We start from the raw sequence: 22,977 nt of genomic DNA on the forward strand, positions 1-22,977 counted from the left end.
ACATCCCGTGCACTCCAACCTTCAATTTAGAGACTAAAATTCAGCATGTGCTTATGACTAACCACCCAAACTTACCAAAAATTGTTTGTTCCTCTCGGCGTTGTTAAAGTTGAACATCTTTTTAATGTTGACTAAGGCACTGAAAAAGAAGAGCAGTAGTACTTCAAACTAATGGTCAGTCACAACAGTGAATACCTATTACTAAGAAATCACACATACGTTTCTTTTGCTGTGATTGAATGAATTAGAAACACCTTGGCTTTTCTTGTCTTTGGATAAACTTTGAGAACCTGAAAAACAAGAAATGAAAGCATCTCGTAAATTTCAGTACACTATGCAAGTATCATTTAGTTCAAAATTTCAAAAATATGAGAAATATACTAACCAAGGCAGGCCAGTGCAGTCGCTTCCACTCCACCCAAACAACATCGTCTTCAGCAAACTCAATTTCTGTGCAAACAGGAGAGGCATAGAATAAATATACAACATACAAAATAGCAAACATCTGCAGGAGGAGCAGGAAGTAAAAACTGTACTAAATTTTTCCCGCTAATTGAAGAACTCAACAAATTAAAAGAGAAAACAATTAAGGGTATATATCTATTTTTTGTATTGTATAAGATGTTTCGATAAAGGTATAACCACAAAGCTCTAGTATTTAATAAAGAGAGTCTAAGAATAACTAGAATAATATTTAATATTAACTCTTTCGTTACCACGCGAAAAAGGTTGTTTTTCATATGTCTCGGGAAGATTGTTTTTGCGAGTTGGAAAAGTACTCCAGCACTCATTGCAGCATTCCGAACTTTACACAACGAAATGCTCTTTCCAAAAAAGTATGTTGTAGGGCAACAAAAATATTTTAGAATGAATAAGAATGTGAAAAGTGTAGAATTCTTGGTCACATTCTGGCAAACAGTGCAATAAAAAACACTATATATGCAAAAATATTCAAAACAAAGAAAATTCAGAATATACATTTTGTTGATAAATGAACGAGAAACAGTATAAAAAATAATGAATGTTGTACAAAAATGTTTCTCGTCACATAGACAAAGAAAATCAGAACTGAGGTGCTGCTTCGTTGCTCGTGCCATGCAATGAAGCATTGCATAGTTTTTCGCGAGACACAAGTGTATTCGTACACTTTTTCTCAGTAAATTTTTGTTGTGTTGCAATAAGAGTCTCCTGGTGTTCTAATATAAGTAGATGCATACCCGTGATGTGACTAATCCCTCTATAAAAGAAATATCAAATGAGCTTCGCTACTTAATCTAGCGTCACCTCTTTTCATGAACCACCTTACAACGCATAGGTTGGCGTTCCAATATATGCATCCAAGCATATTTCTTTGCATTTTCATGCATATCGTAATAAAAAAAGAACATCGCACGCAGTTCTAAAACGTTTCGCATTGCTCCGTAGTCAGGGCCAAGATGTGCTCCGGGGGCCATCTTGTTGTTAGGGGAAGCTCTATAGCCAGCGCCAGCACACTGCATCCCAGCGAGGTGTGGACCACGCACGTAACCAGAGTAGCTATAAGATTGTGCGCAAAGGTCCGAAGCTATACGCACTTGCGGCGGAAGAAATAACTTGAGGATGTAAACAAAATGAACCCATGAACGGCTGTGGATGTATCAGGCTGACGCAAAACATTGTCGCCATAAAACTTGAAGCTGAGGTGCTGTCATCCTCAAACACCTAGCTCATCGTCACTCAATTCAGGTGGGGTTGCAAGACAGTTTCAAGCAGTGCATGTGTTTTTTAGTTGATGCGCACCCTACGGATGCATGCAAAACCAAAGCTGCTAAAAACTGCCATAGAAGACCGCCTCAACACTTTCAACATGCGACGGACCCTCGCAAATACTTTTTATAGAACAAATTTTTTCTGACTCCTAGGAACAGCTTTCTATTGAACATATGGCATAAATTTCTAGCAATCATTACTGCTCAAAATAGTCAGATTGCGAAGCTGACACTTTAATTCGATATTTGGCTTGCAAAGGTTCTTTTCATCACAGAACTTTGATGTCACTGTACTATAATCACGAGAGGCAGGCACTTCTGTCAAGTTCGCCAGCCTTGTGCACTTTTCCAACAATACACGCACATTAGTTCGTGCAAAGATCTGTCAAAAATCAATATACTGCCGAAATGAGCAAATTCAAATTGATTCTAAAAGTTGAGTGGCTGAACTACCTACTAAAAAGTGCTGGGTGGATGAGAAATAAACTTAACATGCAAAAATCGATTATCTAAAAGCGTCAATCACCGGTGATCTATTTGGATAGGCGTGGTAACGAAAGAGTTAATATGAGTTTACATGCAATTGTATTATAAGCTATATGGGCCACTTCTGTGTGACCTAACATCAGTTTGTAGTTTACACAGATAGGACATAGCTAGTAATGCACAAGAGTTTCTTTGTCTTAGAGTTATATTGATTTCCAAATACTACAGCCCTATGCAGAAGTATTGTTGAAATGGAGTATACTTTTATAAGGAACAACAAACAAGTATTGTAATATAAAAAGCACAGTTGATGCCTCCGTCATTGAAATATGTATAACATGAAACTGAAACAAGTCTACAAAAGTTGTTCAATGTTTAGTGTACATGGATAAAATCAGGATTTCTCAATAATGTTGCCCCGACACGGTGGTCTAGTGGCTAAGGTACTTGGCTGCTGACCCGCAGGTCGCGGGATCAAATCCTGGCTGTGGCGGCTGCATTTCCGATGAAGGCGGAAATGTTGTAGGCCCGTGTACTCAGATTTGGGTGCACGTTGAAGAACCCCAGGTGGTCAAAATTTCTGGAGCCCTCCACTACGGCGTCTCTCATAATCATATGGTGGTTTGGGGACGTTAAACCCCACAAATCAATCAATCTCAATAAAGTTCACCGACCGACCGACTGACTGACACAATGTCTGCCGGTGGCAGCTATAGCACCATTTGTTAAGGATGCAACTACATTGACACCTGGTGTACCATTTACATCGTGACAACTAACTTCAGTAATCAAGATTAAATCTTGCAGTACTTGAAATAATTAACATAAACACGATCACATCATATGGTGGACCCCGCACAAAGATGGCATCAACAAGCAGATAAACACTGGTACTCTATATGAGCTCATGGAGAAGTCGTCATTTGAGGAGAGAAACAACAAGATGTACCTTTTCCAGTAATTGGGTAATCTAATCATGACTACACTACCACACAATGCTTCAAAATCGTAGCTTTAGCCACGAATGTACAAAGGCATCCAGCTGGCCACTGGCATGTCTCATTGCAAAAGGCACTCAATTAAGCTGTATTGTAGCAAAATGAAATGGCAATAGAGCAGCCAGCTTCCGCGATGCACAGTAGGACATCCTGTAGGTAGCGTTGAACGAAGCAAGGTGTCTAGAGCCAAGACTACCAAACAAGTCCTGCCAGCGTTCAGTAGTGCCATGACGCAGTACTTAACCTCTCCCAGACGGCGACCACCACTCCACGCTAACAATATTCGTGACAGATACATGTCAGTAAAGCCTTAGTGCACTCCGACATAAAACACTTTCGTGTTAAAAGACAGTACTCATATAAAACAGTGCTTCTCTGAAATGCGACACTTGACCCGCTATAGTGATCCAAAGGCTAAGGCACTCCACTGCCAACCCGCAGGTTGCGGTATCGAATCTCGGTCGTGGCGGTCGCATGAGGCGAAAATGCTTGAGGCTTGTGTGCTTAGATTTAGGTGCACTATAAACAACCCCAGGTGGTCGAAATGTTTGGAGCCCACCTCTATGGCGTCTCTCATAATCATATGGTGGTGTTTTGGGACGTTAAACACGAACAATTATTATTATTATTTTTATAAAATGTGACAGCAATCATAAAACAAAACTGGGTAAATTGTTCCAGCTTACCAAAACCCTAGAGAGATAACTGTTTGAAAATGTTAGGGGGTATAAAGAAAGGCTTTAAGTTGGGACTGAGATAACATCTAGTTATAAAAGTACTGGCACAGAGATGCACTCACCAGACAATTCATCAGAGCATAGTTAATAAGATGAGGGAAGAAGTGAATGTACAGTAGACTTTCACTAAATGGATATCTGTTAAATGAAACTGCTGCTTTAATGAAACAACTGCCTCTGATGCAATTGGTTTCGTACTTGTATTGTAAACCCCTGTCCATCTCTCAGTACATAGAGTTTCTGTTAAACGGAACATACTTTTCCAGTCCTTTTACGTTCGGTTTAGCGAGAGTCCTACTGTAGAAGCTTTAAGGTATCGATTTTGCATCTGGCGGGCACAAGCGATATACTTAAAATATTTCACAGCAGATGAGGGTGACAAGTCACGATCACAGTGATGACAAATGAAACAAACAGCCACTCCTTGTACCAATTCAATTTTGTTAATGTCACACAGTGACATCTTGCATGGGTTCCAAACACATGAAGCATATTCTACTATTGAGCAGATAAACATTTTGTAGATTAGTAATTTATACATTTTGGCATAAAGAGAATGTATACCAAGTTACCAAATTTTTTAGTGCTTTGTATGTAATAAAAGAAGATGCATATCTATTAGCCTCTACACCACCTTTCGGGCCATGCAACGCGTCCGCTACATTTGAGCGCATGATGGACACCATCCTTCATAACTACAAGTGGAAAATATGACATCGGAGTGTTTTAATCAGATTTTCTGACGCACCTTGTTTGCTTGCGTGAGGTACTGACCCGTCTCACCTCTGCCTGCCTCCAGTTCAACATCAAAAAGGGCCGTTTCGCAGCCCGCAAGCTAACAATATTGGGACATGTTTCGAAGAATGGTGTGCTGCCTGACCTAAAGAAGCTTCCCGCCATTGCCAAGTTTCCCCAGCCCACAACTCTGAAGGTGCTTCGCGTCGCCTGATGATGACGAAGATGCAAAATCTGGTCAAGAAATTCCAGAGCAAGGTGTCATCATTAGCAGTTAAATGCCAGAAGTTAAATTACCAATTGAACAGAAAGTAAAATTAAATTAAGTTAATTAAAAGCATGAGTTACAAAAGCTAGTTGTGCAGTCTATCAGTCTCTGATAGACTGGACAGAAAATTTACCTTCTTCTAAACCGTTTGTGCTTCTTTTTGCAAGATACTGAACCAACTATAGCCCAAAAACATTTTGTAGTTGATCCCCCAGTCAAGAGTTATTGAATATAACGTCCAGATTACTTGGCAGCTTTTTGTGTATAATGATATTGAATTTACTTTTATTTTGGTCCGGCTTATTTCAACCTGTTTTTATGTGTTTCTATTTTTCTATCTTTCTGTGCCTTTCTATAGTTTCATGCCACCATTCTCCTTATCTCTCTCTATTCCTCGCCCTCTTTTTTATTTTATATCCCTTTATTCTTTATCTCTTTCTTTTTCTCTTTTATTTCATAAATTTTCATGTAACACTTACACCAGCTGTAATTGATAGTGGAGCTTGGCCAATTCCTGTGGCGCATGCCAAAGTTTTTATAGCTGGCTTAAACAGCTATGCTGTTAAAATTCCACCAGTTGTGTTATGAATGTGAAGCATTTGTTAGTGAACCGAAGGCACTTTGAGCGTTTCTTTCCGTGCACTTTATCTATCTAGTCACTCAAGTCTGAGTGCTCTAATGATAATCTTTAACTTTAACTTGGTGTACACCCAAATTAATACAGGAGGGTAAGAGAGTTTGACAAATATGACTGTATGGTCATAAAATCAATTGTGTGAAAATCCTGTCACATACGTTGTCAAACCCTTCCCTCTTGACACTGGTGGCACATACTCGTACACCACGTGCATCATATGAAGTCAACGTCAACTGTGATTTCAATTTTGGCTGTGTGCTTATGGCAGTCTCATTAACATTACATCTGTATTCGTATGATTCAGCATGGTATATTCATGCTTTGCATGAGCCTGAAGGAACATGCCAACATAAGTTATGTATGATATTCACATCATCGCAATCATAACATGCACTTCGTTTTGATAATACCAGAGTTCTTCAATGCTTTTCTGGTCATGAAACTCCTCCATAAAAGTATGGGGAGAGCTTACTATGTTGCTGCAGTGGCCATGGGAACAGCACTAGGAGCACGCATAGAGCACTGAGGAGAGCTTCACTGTGTAAGGAGAGCTGGGGACTTTAGGATCCCGACAGCATCAGCGTGCAGTTTTTCGCATTTTTTAGGGGCAAAGCTCCTTAAGGTGTGGGTCTGTACATCCTCGGATGTATGTAGTAATAGTAGTACGTAGCCACGGGTAGCACATACCCACTCTAGAGTGGGCATGTGCCACAGGAGATGCGAGATGGGAGATGGTGGTACTTGGGGTGTTCACTAGATGGATGCACGGACAAACCGACAGACAGACTAGCAGCCGGGCGGAGGGACGGACTCACGGACGAATGCACAGAGAGACGGATGGACGCATGGATGGTTGCATCCACGGACGGAAGCAAGAACGAACGGACGGACGGGCTGACGGGCGCTTCGCTCCACTCATGATCATTCACTCTGTGGATATGCTGTGATTTTTTCTAAATTTGTTCAACTGAGGGCTGTCAGAACTGTGTGTTGTACATGAGCAATGATGCCAAAGACTTGCTGGGTGCTGGGTTGTTCCTTCTGCTGCAGAGGTGCAAGAGAAGGACGTGAAAAGGACGAATGGAAATGTGCAATACCTCAACAGGCAGCTAGTGGATCTACCTTAGAGTCCGAAAACATTTGTGTATATGAGAAAAATTTTGATACCATCGGTGTTATTCGGACTGACGACTTCGTAGCAAATGGAGAAAAATGTGGCTTTGTAATGCAAGAAGGAAATTGCTAGCCAGAGCTGTTTCTTTCGCAGCTCGCTAGTTTTTTTTTTTTTTAAGTTCTTGCCAGTTTATTAGGTGCTTTGTGTTCTTTTGTTTGCAGTTATTAAAAGTTCATTTTTCTATTTTCATTGACTCAATGTAAGCAAAAGCCAATGTTTTCTTTCTTTATTTACATCAGTTCACTCTGTGCTGTTTTGTTTTAGTATTTTTTTTTCTCCAATAGCTTGCTGTCTTCATTTACTGGCCTAGCACAAAGCTTTTCTACACTAGAAAAAGTGTCATTTATAGCTTTGCAATATCTGAGATTATATTCCAGTATTTGGTCTCATGGCAAGAAACTGCAGAGGAATTTGCGTGTGGATCTGCCAAGCTGGTGGCTTGAAATTCAGGGATTCGTAGGAGTGGTAAAAAAAATAAGAACTCGCACAGTTTTTTAGGGCACCAAAAATGTCATACACTGCTCGAAATAATTGCCAGTAAGTTTTTCAGACGTCATCGATCCTACTAGTACTCACAATTGTGCACCGTATACATGCATGAGTAGTTGAACAAGATGTGCTGTGTCCCGTGATTAGGGCTAACAGCCCCCCCATAATAAAAGTTCCGCAGGGTACAGTTGTACTGTGGCAAAGGTAGATTAAGCAGCGTTCTGCACGAGTTAAAACAACTCACAAAAAACCGCTACCCTCCCCCTCTTGTTTTTTTTTTTGCGATGGGATTAGGTGTAGGGCACAATTTCTTGTCTCCCTTGCAAGACGCATTCGACCAGATAAAGCAACAGCGCGCACTTGTTGCCCAGAAACGATATCTATCGCCGGGACGACGCAACTTCAAGACAGAAAAATGTTTTATGTGCCGTTGTTAAGGCAACCAACGTCACCGGCAACACTGATTTTCATAGCACGTCGAGTCTGCTCAAGTGCGGGAAATGCGGCATACGCTTTCAGCTTTAGTTGCTAACATACCATAGCCACAATTGCTGACAAGGAAGGTCATATTTCCCGCGAAGCGTTTTTGTATTCAAGTTGCATCGTCCCACCGATAGGTATCTGCAGCAGTCAGCAGACCGATGGTGTGTGGCTTTGTTACTTTATCTGGTCGATAGCATGTCACGAGTGCCCTGTCTAATCTTACACCGGGGTTTTGGGTTAGGGTCTGCATGCTTGGATTGCTTGGATTGATTGATGATGCAAACTGCAAGCAGATAGCCAACGTGGCCGCCGTTTCTTGCTAAAATTAGCGCAACTGAGAAAACTTCGAGGCTGGTCAGGCATTTTGGTGCAGCATGGTGCAATTTCAGCTAGTTTCATGGTTTTGGCACAGCTCGGCATAATAATTGAGATTTGTATCAAATTGGCACAATTGGCGCAGCTGTTGCACCCCTGACAAGTGAAAAGAACTGCCAGGCCTGCGCGGAAAGCGATGCACAGTGACAGTGAAAGCTGGAAGAGCGCCTTTCCCACTGCAAACTCTCTTGAAACTATTAATACAAGTACGCTTGCAAGGTATTTACTACTTCATTTATTAATTCAGTGGCTGATGACAATCAATAATTATGGCTGAGCTCTTTGTAATTAATAGAATAAAAACATTCAATGATGCACTCGTAATACAATTCTCATTGTGTAATGACTGGTTGCACAATTCACATTCTGTGATGCCTGGTTGTTATTTTACACTTTTACCCCGTTATACTGTGTATGTTAACGCAGTTTCTTTCCGACATAACACTTGCGTATGATTTTTGAGCATAAGAATTTTGAGCACTGGCCAGGCTCAGTCGTAGAATACTGGGCTGGCACGGCGAGGACCCAGGTTCAAATCCCGTTTCATCCTGGGTATATTTTCTTATTTCCCCCTCCCCCTACTTATTTGGTGCGATGTCAGTTATAGACACCAGCGACAGCGGACAACTATAACACACTTGTTGTGATCTCGTAGCAGTTTTCGCTGTGAAAACTGCCATGATGATGATGATTAGTGGAGTTTTTTGGCGCAAGGGCCATGAATGGCCAAAGAGCGCCATGTCTTTTATGAGATGTAAGCGATGATGGATGATAGTGATCCCAAGATGTATTGTGGCTGTATAGAGTCATAAAATCAATTACTATATGCAAGCATAACAGGTGTGTATAGAGTACAAAATCATGGTAGTTATATGTCGTATGATAAATAGGTGTGGGGTAAAGTACACATGACCTTCTTATCTTCAAGTGAGAAAGGGGAAGGTAGCACGAATGCCTCCTCAAGGCCTCAGTCGCCAAGGGATAGGAAAACAGGTGCTTCTGCGAGTAGCTATCACAGCAACAACCTCTTTGAAGAGGCTGTCCTACGGATCTCCTTTACACATGCCGTGAAAACTATGAATATCATTTAAAAGCCCGAACAATGACTCTTATTTAAAAATTGGCTCCTTACCTCTAAACATTTGAAGATGCAGAGGAATTTGGTCATGGTAAGCTAAAGGAAAGTGGTCTTTTCTGATGGTGTGTAATTCACTGCACTGAATGAGAATGTGAATCAGAGTGAGTGATTCGCCACACTTATCATACAATGGTAAATCATCACCAAAGAAAAGAAGTGAGTATGTGCTATATGTGTGTCCTATCCTTAATCTGGTGAGTGTGACTTCTGTGTGGTGTGATCTCGAAACTGACGGCCAATTACCGAGACGTGGCTTTATGAGGTGAAGTTTATTCTGTGTTTGTGTGTCCCACAGCCACTGCCAATGATCTGTCCGCTTTCGTTTAAGATAGGGTTTCAGGTCAAGTACAGCGACAGCTATGGCTGTATCGGAAGCGCTTTTATGGGCAGATCATACATGAAATGAAACATACTTCGTGGAATGTAATGGCACAAGGAATTCATTTTGATAATAAAAAGTGTACAACTAAGTACACCACTTTGAAGTACTCCTGTTTCTTTGATAAATGTGTGGCACAAAACATTGCCTACTCGAATACGAAATGTCCTGTTGAACCAGTAGCTTTTGATTATGATTACATTCTACCACGCACGCCAAAGTTGCATAAGTGTCTCAGTATTCCAAAACTCCATGTGGTGTCGTATGATGATGACGTTTGATGTTTTGAGGCACAAGGGCAATTTCACAGCCAAAGAGCACCAGTTCATCTTACTAAAAATGTGGACAATGATTGTGATAAGTGGCTGTATAAGGGCCATAAAATTCCTCGCGGTAAAGCGGGTAAAAACATACAAGTAATAAAATCATGACCATGCCGTGAAAGGTGTGTGTGGTGTGAATAGGCGACAAAAGTTGGTGATAATGAAAAACGATGGTGGACATGTATGGCATTAGCAAAAGTACCTCACTCGTTCATACCCTTGCGTCCAAGGGCCGTGAGACAAGTGCTTTCTCGTGTAGCCACCACAGCAAAAAACTTCTCTGGAGAAATCATGCTACGGAATGCCCGGGTATATGATATGAAAATTATGAATTTCTTTTAAAAACACTAACAATGATTTATCACTAAAAAGCGGTTCCCTACCGACGAACATTGCAGGGTGTAAAGGTATATGTTGTCGGTAGGGTAATGGAAAATGTTGTTTTCTTAGAGTTTCTAAGTGTTTGCACTGGATTAACATGTGAAGTACTGTTAATGCTTCACCACATCTGTCACACAATGGTGGATCGCCACCGGACAAAAGATGTGTGTGTCGTGTATGTGTGTCCTATCCCGAGTCTCATTAGTATTACCTCTGTATGACGCGATTTTGATACTGGCAGCCAATGACCAAGGTGTGGCTTAATAATGTGTAGTTTGTTCTGTGTGTGTGTATCCCACTTGCTCTGCCAGCAGTCCCTGAGGTTACATTTGAGAGACGGCTTAAGATCAAGGGCCGGGATTGATATGGGTGTAGGGGCAGTGCTTTTGTGGAAAGATGCAGCGAGCTGATCCGCCCTTACGTTGCCTTGGATCTCACAATGCCCTGGCACCCAGCACACTACAACATGTTGTTTGAGTGTGTAGAGTGTGCACAAAATGGAGTAAAGTGACACAAGGACGGGGTTTTTTTTGTTTTTTAAGAGTGTGCAGAGCCGTTACCACACTGAGGGAGTCCATATAAATTACTGCTTTTTGTATTTGTAATTGCTTGATGTGTTTAGCCACCACAAGTATCGCATAAGCTTCCGCTGTGAAGATACTTGTGCCTGGATGTAGAGGGCCAGCATCCGAAAAGGATGGGCCGACAGCAGCGTAGGACACAGAGGAGTTAGACTTGGAAGCATCTGTAAAGAACTCAGGACGTGTGTATTTGTGTTGAAGTTCCAGGAAGTATGTTCGGATATGGGCAATAGGCGCATGTTTTGTAACTTCTAGAAAAGACACATCGCAGTCTATAGTCTGCCACTGCCACGGGGGCGGGTATGCTACAGGAACCATTAAACTGTGTTCAAGTGACACTCCAGTTTCCACAGCTAGACCCTTCAAGCGAACTGAGAAGGGCTGCCTCATCGAAGGCCTGTTTTGAAACAGAAGGGAGCATGACAAATCATTAATAGTAGAATATGAGGGGTGCTTCTTGTCTGCTTTCACCTTAAGGAAATAAACAAAGGACATGTAAGTTCTCTGCAGATGAAGCGACCCCTCATTTCACTCAACGTAAAGGCTTTCTACGGGGCTGGTGCGAAAAGCACCCGTAGAAAGGCGGATGCCCAAATGGTGCACGGGGTCCAGCATCTTCAAAGCACTTTGAGTTGCAGACTGATAAACAACGGCCCCACAATCCAAGCGGGTACGAATGAGGCTTTTATACAGGTTCATGAGACATTGCCTGTCACTACCCCACGTAGTACGTGACAACACTATTATAACATTCATGGCTTTTAAACATTTTGTTTTTAAATACTTGATGTGTGATACGAAGGTCAACTTGTCCAAAATTAAGCCTAAGAATTTATGTTCCGCATTAACAGACAGACGTTGATCGTTCAGTTCAATGTCGAGTTCTGAGTGCATGCCTTTCTTTCGGGAGAACAAGACACACGTGCTTTTTTGTGGGTTCAGTCGGAATCCGTTTTCCTCTGCCCATTTGGAGATCTTGTTTAAACCTAACTGAACCTGCCGCTCACATATTGCCAGATTGCAAGATCTAAAGCCTAGCTGGACGTCATCGACATATGTGGAATAGAACATGTTGCGAGGGATGGACAAGCGCACGGAATTCATTTTGATGAGGAAAAGTGTGCAGCTAAGTACACCACCTTGTGGCATGCCTGTTTCCTGGACAAATGTTTGGGAAAGAACCGTGCCCACTCAGACACGGAATGTCCGGTTTGACAGGTAACTTTCGATTATGTGAAACATTCTTCCGCGCACGCCAAGGTGGGACAGGTTTCTTAGAATTCCAAAACGCCATGTTGTATCATAAGCCTTTTCGATAACGAAGAACACAGAGAGAAAATATTGTTTATGGACAAAGGCATCTCTGATCTGTGCCTCGATACGAACAAGGTGGTCTGTGGTGAATCTACTCTCTCGAAACCCACACTGAAATGGGTCGAGCAAATTGTTTGTTTCAAGGAAATGTACAAGTCGGCAGTTTATCATTTTTTCAAAGACTTTGCACAAGAAGCTTGTAAGTGCAATAGGCCTATAACTCGAAGCTAAAGAAGGGTCCTTGCCCTCTTCCAAATGGGAATAATAATAGCCTCTTTCCAGGAGGTAGGGATAGTGCCAGAAAACCAGATAGCATTGTAAAAACAAAGTAAGGTTTTTCGCGTTTCGATTGGTAGGTTTTTTAACATTTCATACACCACACGGTCAGAACCTGGGGCAGAAGTACTGCAGGAGTTTAGAGACGTTCGCAGCTCAGCTAGGCTGAAAGCTTGGTTATATGCCTCGTATCTAGTGCATTTGTGTTCGAGTTTCTGCTTTTCTATTCTTGTTCTGTATTTTTGGAAAGTGTCAGTATAGTGGGACAAGCTGGACACCTGTTCGAAGTGTGCACCGAGGAAGTTTGCCGGATCTTCTAAGGTATCACCCTGAGTGTTTACGAGTGGAAGTGTGTGTACTTGTTTTCCTGCTATCCTACCGACCATGTTCCAGACTTTAGCCTCCTGTGTGTATGAATTGATCCCTGACAAAACTTCTGCCAGCTTTCTCTTTTGGCCTGCCGACGCGTTCTCCTGCCTTGAGACTTTATTTTCTTGAAGGTGTCAAGATTTTCGGCTGTCGGTGAGTTCCGAAGCAACCTCCAAGCTCTGTTTTGCTGTTTGCACGCGTTTCGACATTCAGAGTTCCATCATGGCACACGCCGTTTTCCAGGGCGTGCATTTGTTTGTGGGATGCATTTTGTTGCAGGATCAATCAAAAATGCTGTGAAGTAGTTGACAGCAACATCAATGTTCAAAGTACATATGTCATTTCAACCTAAACGAGTGATGGTATAAAACTGTTTCCAGTCGGCTCTGTTTATGAGCCACTTGAGAACACGTGGTGGACACTCAGTCACTGTAGTTGTGCTCAAAACTACGGGAAAGTGGTCACTTCCGTACAGATTACTGACACTTTCCACTGGAGTAGAGGCACAAGAGATGGAGATACTATGCTTAGGTCTATGGTGGAGTAGGTGTTATTAGCGAGATTATAATAGGTTGGTTCTTTTCGATTTAGGAGACACGCGCTCGACGAGAGAAGGAACTATTCAATCAGTCGACCTCGCGCGTCATACCGAGAGTCACCCCATAGCCTGCTATGCGCATTAAAGTCTCCAAGGAGAACATAAGGCTCCGGAAGTTCATCAATTAAAGAGTGTAAATCACGTTTTTGCAGCTGATAGCTAAGAGGAATGTAAATAGTGCAGATTGTGATAAGTTTATCAAAAAGAACCGCTCGAACAGCCACTGCCTCAAGGGATGTTTGGAGTTGTGCCTCAAGGGATGTTTGGAGTTGTAAGTGTGTGAATGCAATTCCTTGATTCACTATGATGGCAACACCTCCAGATGATGCCATGGCATCATCACGGTCCTTTTGAAAAATAACGTATTTACGAAGAAAATTTGTGTGTTTTGAATTAAGATGTGTTCCTTGTACACACAGCACTGTTGGTGAGTGTTCGTGTAAGAGTTCTTGGATGTCATCAAGGTTTCTGAGAAGGCCCCCGACGTTCCATTGTATAATTTTAGTGTTCATGATGAATGTAAAATAGTGCTGTGTGTACAAAAAGCGAGTGGCTGTTTAGACAGGGAGTTTGAGTTCACTTAACAGGGCCTGGTGACGGCCCTGTTATCTGCTTTTTTTTTGTTTTCTTGGCGCGCTCCAAGGAGCCACGCCGCTCTTTCGGCACCAAGGGTACCGACGTATCCATTGCCTCCTCGGAGGCACTGGATGCCCGCACGTGCGGGCTGTTAGTTCTAATTTCGGGCCTTGCCTGGTGAGGTGAGGCCTTGAGACCCGAGGACTCTGAAGTCTCCTGTCTCTGTTTGGGAGTAGGCGGTGTAGCCTGGGCTACACCGCCTACTCCCAAACAGGTGCCACAGCCACCGGCTCGGTATGCGCGGGCCGGAGGAGTGGTGAGGGCTGGTGCGGCGGTGCCCCCTGACGCGCCGCATCAGCGTATGTAGGTCCATAGAATGGTGCTACTCTTCGCCGTGCTTCCTTAAATGAAATGTTCTCCTTCACCTTCAACTTAATTATTTCTTTTTCTTTTTTCCAGTATGTGCAGGGGCGTGAATATGCGGCATGGTTTCCTTTGCAGTTTACACAGTGTGGCGGTTGTTTGCAGTTCTCAGACACGTGGCCTAGGACTCCACATTGTGCACATGTCTGGCGACCACGACAGGTTTTAGAGCCATGGCCATACCTCTGGCATTGGAAGCAACGACGAGGGTTTGGTATGTATGGCCTGATAGATGTCTTCGTGTACCCTGTTTGAATAGATTCTGGTAGTTTACCGGATGCAAACGTGAGTATTAAGTGTTTTGTCGGTGTTTCCTTATTATCTCTTCTGATGATAATTCTCTGTACATTAGTGACATTTTGGCTCTTCCACCCCTCCAAAAGTTCAGTTTCGGTCAGGTCAAGTAAGTCTGCGTCAGATACCACTCCGCGAGTTATGTTCATAGATCTGTGTGGTGTTACGGTTATCGGTACGTCACCAAATGTTGAGAGGCTGTCTAGCTTTACAAATTGTTCTTTTTCCCAAATTTCGTGGAGAAGGTCTCCGCCAGCCATTTTGGTTACTTTGTATCCAGCCCAGAGAGTTTCAGTAAGACACCTGGCAACTACGAATGGAGATACGGTCTTGGCTTGCTTTCCAGTTTTCTCACAGTGAATGACATGGAAGTTGGAAAATGTTTCTTTTGGCTGGTTGAAAAAATTTATATCATCGGTGCGTACCCCCTTTAAGCCGGTACGATCAGACAGTAGGGGGAATGCTCCATGCATACCTGTCTTATTTTTGTTCAGCAGCGTTGGCGGCCACCCACCACGGAGCCCAACGAGGGGACGCTACAAGTTTGCGGATGCTGAAACCTGCAGACGCCAGCCGTACAACGCCACTATAAACCAATGCGCCTAGGCCAAGGTAGGCTATTTGCACAGGGTTAACCCTAGCTACCAGGAAGTTTGGAAGTAAACGGAAGAGACTAGAGGACAGGACAGATAAAAAGTGAGAGATAAAGACGAAGATGTAGGGAGAGAGAGAAAGGAAGAGGCGACTGCCGATTTCCCCTGGGTGGGTCAGCCCAGGGGTGCCGTCTACGTAAAGCCGGGACCAAAGGGGTGTGTTGCCTCTGCTGGGGGGCCTTAAAGGTCCAATCACCCAGCCAACGTGCACTTAACGTGCACCCAGCTCAACCCCCATGATCCCCTTTTCCCCGGACACGGCAAAGCCACGCACGGCTAGGCATGGGAGGGAGCCAAAACTCCCCCGTTAGCTCGGGTCCGTGGTGTCGCTACACACCAAACGCCTATTTGCGCAGGCGCCCCTGCGGGGCATGTGGTGTCGCAAGCCTTCTCCATATCAAGGAACGCGAAAAGCATTGACGGTGTACAAAAGCATCTCGGATCTGTGCCTCGATACGAACCAAGTGGTCCATGGTAGATCGACATTCTCTCGCACTAGAATTGGTCAAGCAGATTGTTTGTTTCAAGGAAGTATATAAGTCTGCGGTTTATCATCTTTTCAAAAAGTTTGCATAGGCAGCTTGTTATTGCGATGGGCCTGTAGCTCGCGACCGAGGATGCATCCTTGCCTTGTTTGAATATGGGGATGACAATAGCCTCTTTCCAAGAAGTAGGCATCTCGCCAGCAAACCATATAGCATTGTACAGTGAAAGTAGGGTCTTTTGTGTTTCGAGAGGTAGGTTTTGCAGCATTTCATATACTACACGGTCTGAACCTGTGACGGATTTATTGCAGCAGTTTTAAGATGCCTGTAGCTCAGCTAAACAAACAAAAAGGTCCATTGTATGCATCGTATCTTATACATTTTCGCTCCAGTTCCTGTTTTTCTATTCTTGTTTTATAGCGCTGAAAGGCCTCAGAGTAATACAATGAACTCGACACCTGTTGAAAGTGTTCGCCCAGGGCATTCACTTGGTCTTCCAAGCTGTACCCCTGTGTGTTCACCAAAGGGAGTGAATATGTTTTGTCGCTCTATTACCCTACTGACCCTGTTCCACACTTTAGACTCATGAGTATATGAAGTAATACCTGATAGAAACCTCTGCCAACTTTCCCTTCTCGCTTATCGCCGTGTCCTCCTGCCTTGCGAGTTTATGTTCTTAAAGTTAAAAAGGTTTTATTCTTATTTCTTAATTTCAGTGCTGAGACTTCATGATGATAATATGTGGGGTTTAACGTCGTCCCAAAACCACCATATGATTATGAGAGATGCCATAGTGGAGGGCTCCAAAAATTTTGACCACCTGGTGTTCTTTAACGTGCACCCAAACCAGAACATACGAGCCTGCAGCATTTTCACCTCCATCGAAAATGCGGCCGCCACGGCCGAGATTCAATTCCACGACCTGAGTGCTGAGACTTCACAAAGGAACTGATTTTTCTTTTTCTAAAATGGCAGAATTAAAATGAGGTATGGTCTGGAATAGGCATACAATTTTATGTAGGCATATCTACATATGTAAATTGGTATGTGGCCAAAAACGCAATTTTCTAACATGCAGAAGGCTGAATTTGTAATTCAATCAAGGCACATAGATAAAGAACTAAGTTGGGGGTGATTCACGAGAAATCGACACGGGTCGAAAAGTTGATATTTTAAGTTTGATTGCTTATTTTATATATTGTGCACATACCACCCAGTAGCCTGAAAGTGAACTTCGTTTTTTTATTAAGTGCATAGTTTAGGAGGAAGAAAACATTGAACTTATCTTGTACAGAGGGACCAATTTCGTCCTTTGTCATTTTCAAAAGTTAACGACGATATAAACATACAACTATTAGCTTGATGAAGACATGTTTTTTTTTCTACTAAATGTAAATGCAACGAAGAGTGAAGCAGTATTGTTTGAAGCTTCTATGCTGAAGCAAAGCGTTTCTGAAAAATGTCGGAACAGGTGACATTTTTTAAAGGTTACTTGATTTGAGATTTTTTTTTTCCCTTCTAAGCTAAACAAGCTAGTGTTTCATAACTCAGTGACCTATTACAGCATAATGTTTACAATATTGCCTGTCAATACCATGGCTGTACCTCAAACACAATTTTATAAATGGCCTCAAACTTTCAAATTCGCCTATTGAATATTCAATATTTAAAAATTCCATCTTCGATTTTTCTTAAAATCTCGTAAGGCATTTCTCACAGATGATAGAAAAAGAGTATTCAAAAACATATTGATGACAATATTACAGGTGGAAGTTCCAGCTTTTCGAGCATCCTTTTAGGAGATTAACGCACAAGAAATCGGGCAAAAAGAGTGGGCTTGAGCCTCTAAGTCGTTTGAACAGGACCATACTTACAGAGAAGCAGATTAGCACACTGAGGAATAAATTGCTGTCAAGACGCATTTCTGGTGGGCTTCGGTCAGCTTTAATGCCGGAGGAGCAAGACATAATGACACACTCTAAGGCAGTACATATTTGCAGACAGTGCAATGTATTAAAATGCTCCAAAACCAGCATAGGACCACGGAAGGTAGTACATGAACACTTGGAATGACCCCCTTCCCTATCCCCTTTTAAGCTGAGGAATGCATTGAACAAAAGCCATGGTGTGCTCAAAACACTCATTTTTCATATGACTTACAGCAGTGCTTGACACTAACAAAACACGACCATAATTTGTATCATTAGGTGAGGTTGACCAAACACATCAAAAACGTAGGCCTGTAACACGTGGTAAAAATATGCACTAAATCAATTTTGAAGTAACGAATAGTCTCTAGGTAATCTTCATTTGCATACAGAATTTTAACATTCTTCAGCCACATAGTTTTCTACAACATCATTTCAGATGCCGGCTTAATCACTCCTAAACTTGCCACTCTTAGGTGGGAGAGTGGGGTGTCGTGCTTTGATAGGCTTTACTTAATTTTGTTTCATTAAAATTACAGACTTCTTACCGTTTCCTATAGTTGAAACCTTATGATATTATACATTGCCTACAAGAGGAGGCGCGCATGAAATTGTTCAGCAGGCGACCAGAGAAATAAATGCTGAACCGTGTTCGGGTTAAGGAAGCGGCAGCAGCATTACTAAATCTCAATATTCGTTATGCTTCGGTGGTTCCTCTCGCGAGCCTATTCACATTTAAGTGTTCTGAACCAAAACGTTAAAAGCAGATAACCGTAATAGCTGCCTCACATAACAGAGGTGAGCAACGGAGGGTGCCAAAAACTTGGGGGCCTCAAGCCTCGGCTTAAAATGGCAAATTGAGGTATTTCAGAAGGGCGCACTTAAAACGGTCATTCCCGTTTACCAAATCTGCTTTTCTTCAGTAAGTATGGTCTTGTTAAAGTCAGAAGCTCAATACCACTTTTTCTAGCCCAATTTTTCATGCGTTCATCGCCTAAGTGCATGCTCAAATAGCTGGAACTTCCATCCGTAATATTGTCGCTGTAAACAAAATAATCCAATATGTTTTTAAATATTCTTTTTCTATCATCTGTTAGGAATGTTTTATGAAATTTTAAGAAAATACGAAAATAGGGTTTCTTAAAAACTGATTTTTCTGTAGGCTTTACTATCGAATTTGAAAGTTTGAGGCCATTTATAAAAATATGTGTATGAGGTACAGCAACGGTATTGACAGGCAATACTGTAAACATTATGTTGAAATAGGTCACTAAGTTATAAAACACTAGCTTGTTTAGCTTAGGAGGGAAAAATTCTCGAATCAAGCTATTTTAAAAAAATGTCACCTGTTCAGATATTTTTTCGAAACACTTTGCTTCAGCATACAAGCGTCTAACAATGCTGCTTCACTCTTCATTATGCGTACATTTACTCGAAAAAAATAATCTTCATCAAGCTAAAATTTGTGTTTTTATATCGCTGTTAACTTTCAAAAATTACAAGAGACAAAATTGGTCCCTCTGTACAAAATAAGTTCAATATTTTTTTATCTTAAACTATGTAGTTAATAAAAAAAACGAGGTGCACTTTCTGGCTACTGGGTGGTATCTACACAAAATATAAAACAATCAAATCTACAATATCAACTTTTCGACCTGTGTTGATCTCTCGTAGAATCACCCTTAGTAAGTAGCAAGCACATGTCTAAATGCATATATCTTCTTCATTTGTTCCCTGTACTGCAAGCCAACTGATCCTTTAATTTTTCACAAAATATTGTAGTTATGCAATACGTACTTTCCTGTGTTGTACCATCAGATGCAGATGCATCATCATCATCTTCAGAGCTTTCCTCGTGCATCCTAAGGTGAAAAACAAGGATAATCAGTAATAAGTGTGCTTAAAACACTACTAGAAGCATAATATGAATGTTAAAAAGTAATGAAATCTAAATGACATATGAAGGCGAAACTAAGTAGAAACCTATCTATCATATATAAGTACAGTAGACACAAAGAATGCTAGTGAACGCTAGTAATTAACTGCTGAATTAAAACTGCAAATGATGTTTTGACTTCTGGTAACTTTTGCTGCAGGTTATTGCTTATGTGCTCTACGTCAAATATAGTTTATTGAAAAGTGCACCTAATAAAGGTCCACTTTGCAACCTCCAAATGCAGCCGGCAAGGTTGGGTATCGAACCTGTATCTTCTAGATTATCAGCACAATATCTTAGCTGCTAAGCCATCATTGAAGGAAGCAGCTAAATCACCATGCAAAGTTTCACTGTCCTACATAAAATCACCTGGGTCGGAATATTTGAATGTCCCTTGCATTATTGATCAAAGCATTACTTATGGCATCAAGGCTAAAGTAAAGTAGTAACCATTGTGCTAAAATGCACTGCTGAAGTTGTCAGATCGTATCTGTTTGCTGCTTTCCCGTTTTCTTTGCACCAATAAGCAGAAAAAACTGTGGTTCTCTTATTAATTTTCCTGGGTACTTCAGCCATGGGGGTAAGGTGTTGACAAGAATGACGCTGGCAGATCAGGCCAGCTGCGAATGCCAGCTGCGAATGTGAATGCAGCATTAGGCAGGGATGCTACCGAGGGCTTGTGATTTGGAGCCATTTTCGGAGCAGCAATATTTTCATTTTGGAGCACTTTGAAGCAGCAAAATTTTCTATTTTGGAGCGCTTTGAAGCAGAAAAATTTTCATTCTGGGGCTCTTTGGAACAGCAAAGTTTTCTATTTTGGAGCCCTTTGGCAGAAAGCTTTCTATTTTGGAGCACTTTGAAGCAGCAAAATAACTAATTTTGGAGCAATCTTGAGCAGCTAACTTCACATCCGAGCGGAGAAGGAAGTAGCATTTACATTCAAAAACAAATATCTTGGGGTTCTAGTAAAGAGCTAGAAATATTTCAATCCATTGCAAATCCTGGAGCAAATCATTTTAGGAGCACTCCTTATTTCAGTTGATGATGCAAAAATAATGGCATCATTATGTTAAGCATTTTGGAAAAACTGGTTTCGTGATTATTTTTGTAGCAAATAAACAGAATACTGGAAGAATAAAATTGTACTTTATGAAATAATATTTTAAATTCATCTATGTGGTTAGCAGTAGATCAGGCCAGCAGACAAATGCTGTGACGTAAAACGCTAGAGACTCACACAATCCAAACTGCATTTCCCTAAGAACAACAAAGGAAGGTTCTTTTTCTTCGCAATCAATTATACTGCTGGGCATAACATGACATCTCATAAAGCACTCGTTTCTCTATGATGAAACTACACGACTTAACAAACTTCGTTTTCCTTTTGCAGTAATGTTTTATGGGGCTAAGACATTCTGTCTATACTCTAAAATCTCCCTGTAGGGTCCTCTAGAAAGCAGTGTATAAAGACAAAAAAATCTCACAGGGTACCTTATGACTACGCCTAAGACGACTCCAAGGCGAAAGCCATTTTGTTTTTATTGCGATGCTTGACCGGTCTTTGCCATAGCCGGGAGCGCAGGTAGAAATTTGGGGATGGAGGGGCGAGTGTACCAAAATCTGAAGGGAGGGCAGGCAAATAGCAATATTAAGCTATATATTTTTATTTATTTTATTTGGACAATACTGCGAACCTTGAAAGGTCCAAGCAGGAGAGGGATGTACATATCCAGCAGACATGCGTATGGATGCAAGATCGACACATGAATGTGAGGGTACATAATCAACAGGTAAGTATACAATCATTATACATTGGATGACAGCAAGGGTGAACACTCTGGCAAAACATTCCAATCGGAAACAGTTCTGGGAAAAAATGAATATTTGTATTGGTCTGTACGGGCAAAGAACGGTGTAATACTTCGGCTATGTTTGTGTCGAGACGCTCGACTAGGGTTATTAGCTATGTAATCTTGCGACTGGATTCCCAATTTATTAAAATATAGCTGGTGTAGAAAGTTTAGGCGGGCACTTTTACGTCGGTTGGCCAATGGCTCTAGGTGTGCGAGCTCCAACATAGCTGAAGGGGAGTCGCGACGTCTAAAACGTTTATAAATAAAGCGAGCTGCCAATCTCTGAATTTTTTCAAGCTTTTCTTTATTAGTGATAGTATGGGGATCCCATACAATGCTTCCGTATTCTAGGGTGGGTCTTACAATGGATTTGTATGCAATGAGTCTAAGCGATGAGGGGGCATCACCTAATTTATGCTTCAGAAATCCTAACTTTTTTCTCGCGGAGGAACATATGTTATTTATATGTGTTGACCAGTTAAGTCTGGACGTCAAGGTTAACCCCAGGTACTTATGTTCCTCCACTTGTTTAATCTGATAATTGCCAAGACTATACATGAAGTGAGATTTATTCTTATTGGAGATGCACATGTAAACTGTCTTGTCGAGATTTATAATCATATCCCATTTATTGCACCATTCCGTTATTGCATGCAAAGCACGGTTAAGAACGTGCTGGTCAGTGACAGACACTATGTGGCTAAAGATGATGCAATCGTCTGCAAACAGCTTAAGGCGTAGAGGGGGCTTCACAATTTGGCCAAGATCATTAATATAAATGTTAAATAGAACCGGTGCCAAGACCGAACCCTGTGGGACGCCAGAAAAAACATCAAGAAAACGAGAACAGGCACCGTCAATTTCAACATACTGTTTGCGGCCAGTTAGGTATGAAATGACCCAATTGACGACTTGTGATGGAATGCCTAAGTATATATATGCCATGGCAAAAAAAAAAATCGGGGAAGGGGGCACGTTCCCTATATGCCCCGCTCCTCCTCCCCTGGCTACACCACTGGTCATTGTCATCATATTTTGTGCAATGTCCCAATCGATAACATCCCTCCTGTGCATCGTGTGTTTTGCAAGCTGGTAAAAACATGCGAGCAGGGGCAATGAACAAGGCTAAAGCAGATAAAAAGAGCCGACCTATCTCCTTCGCACAGAGTTCGGATCATCACCTCATATGCCAGGCCTGTCATCGATTAAAAAACGCGCTGCCCATTTTCAAAAAGCAGGAAGGAACTATGACGGCAAGGGGAGGGGGGCAGGCGTTGTTATGAACATTGGGTATGATCAGTGACACGCTCGCTATTTCGGCAGGCATTAAAGACGGCTGT

The 22,977-nt window shown here is 41.9% G+C and overlaps 1 protein-coding gene across 3 annotated transcripts in view; it reads right to left on the minus strand.

The window, feature by feature from the left end:
* Positions 1–22,977, minus strand: part of LOC119176978 (uncharacterized) — a 203,826-nt gene that overhangs the window by 130,877 nt on the left and 49,972 nt on the right. For all 3 annotated transcript variants that reach the window (XM_075884792.1, XM_075884794.1, XM_075884795.1), the window contains 4 exons: positions 19,646–19,710; positions 386–450; positions 220–290; positions 76–139 (listed from right to left, as the gene is read on the minus strand). In XM_075884792.1, coding sequence (XP_075740907.1) covers positions 76–139; positions 220–290; positions 386–450; positions 19,646–19,710 — 265 coding nt within the window. The remainder of the gene's footprint in view (positions 1–75; positions 140–219; positions 291–385; positions 451–19,645; positions 19,711–22,977) is intronic.

This window comes from Rhipicephalus microplus, unplaced genomic scaffold (assembly GCF_043290135.1).
Source record: "Rhipicephalus microplus isolate Deutch F79 unplaced genomic scaffold, USDA_Rmic scaffold_48, whole genome shotgun sequence".
Taxonomy (NCBI): Eukaryota; Metazoa; Arthropoda; class Arachnida; order Ixodida; family Ixodidae; genus Rhipicephalus; species Rhipicephalus microplus.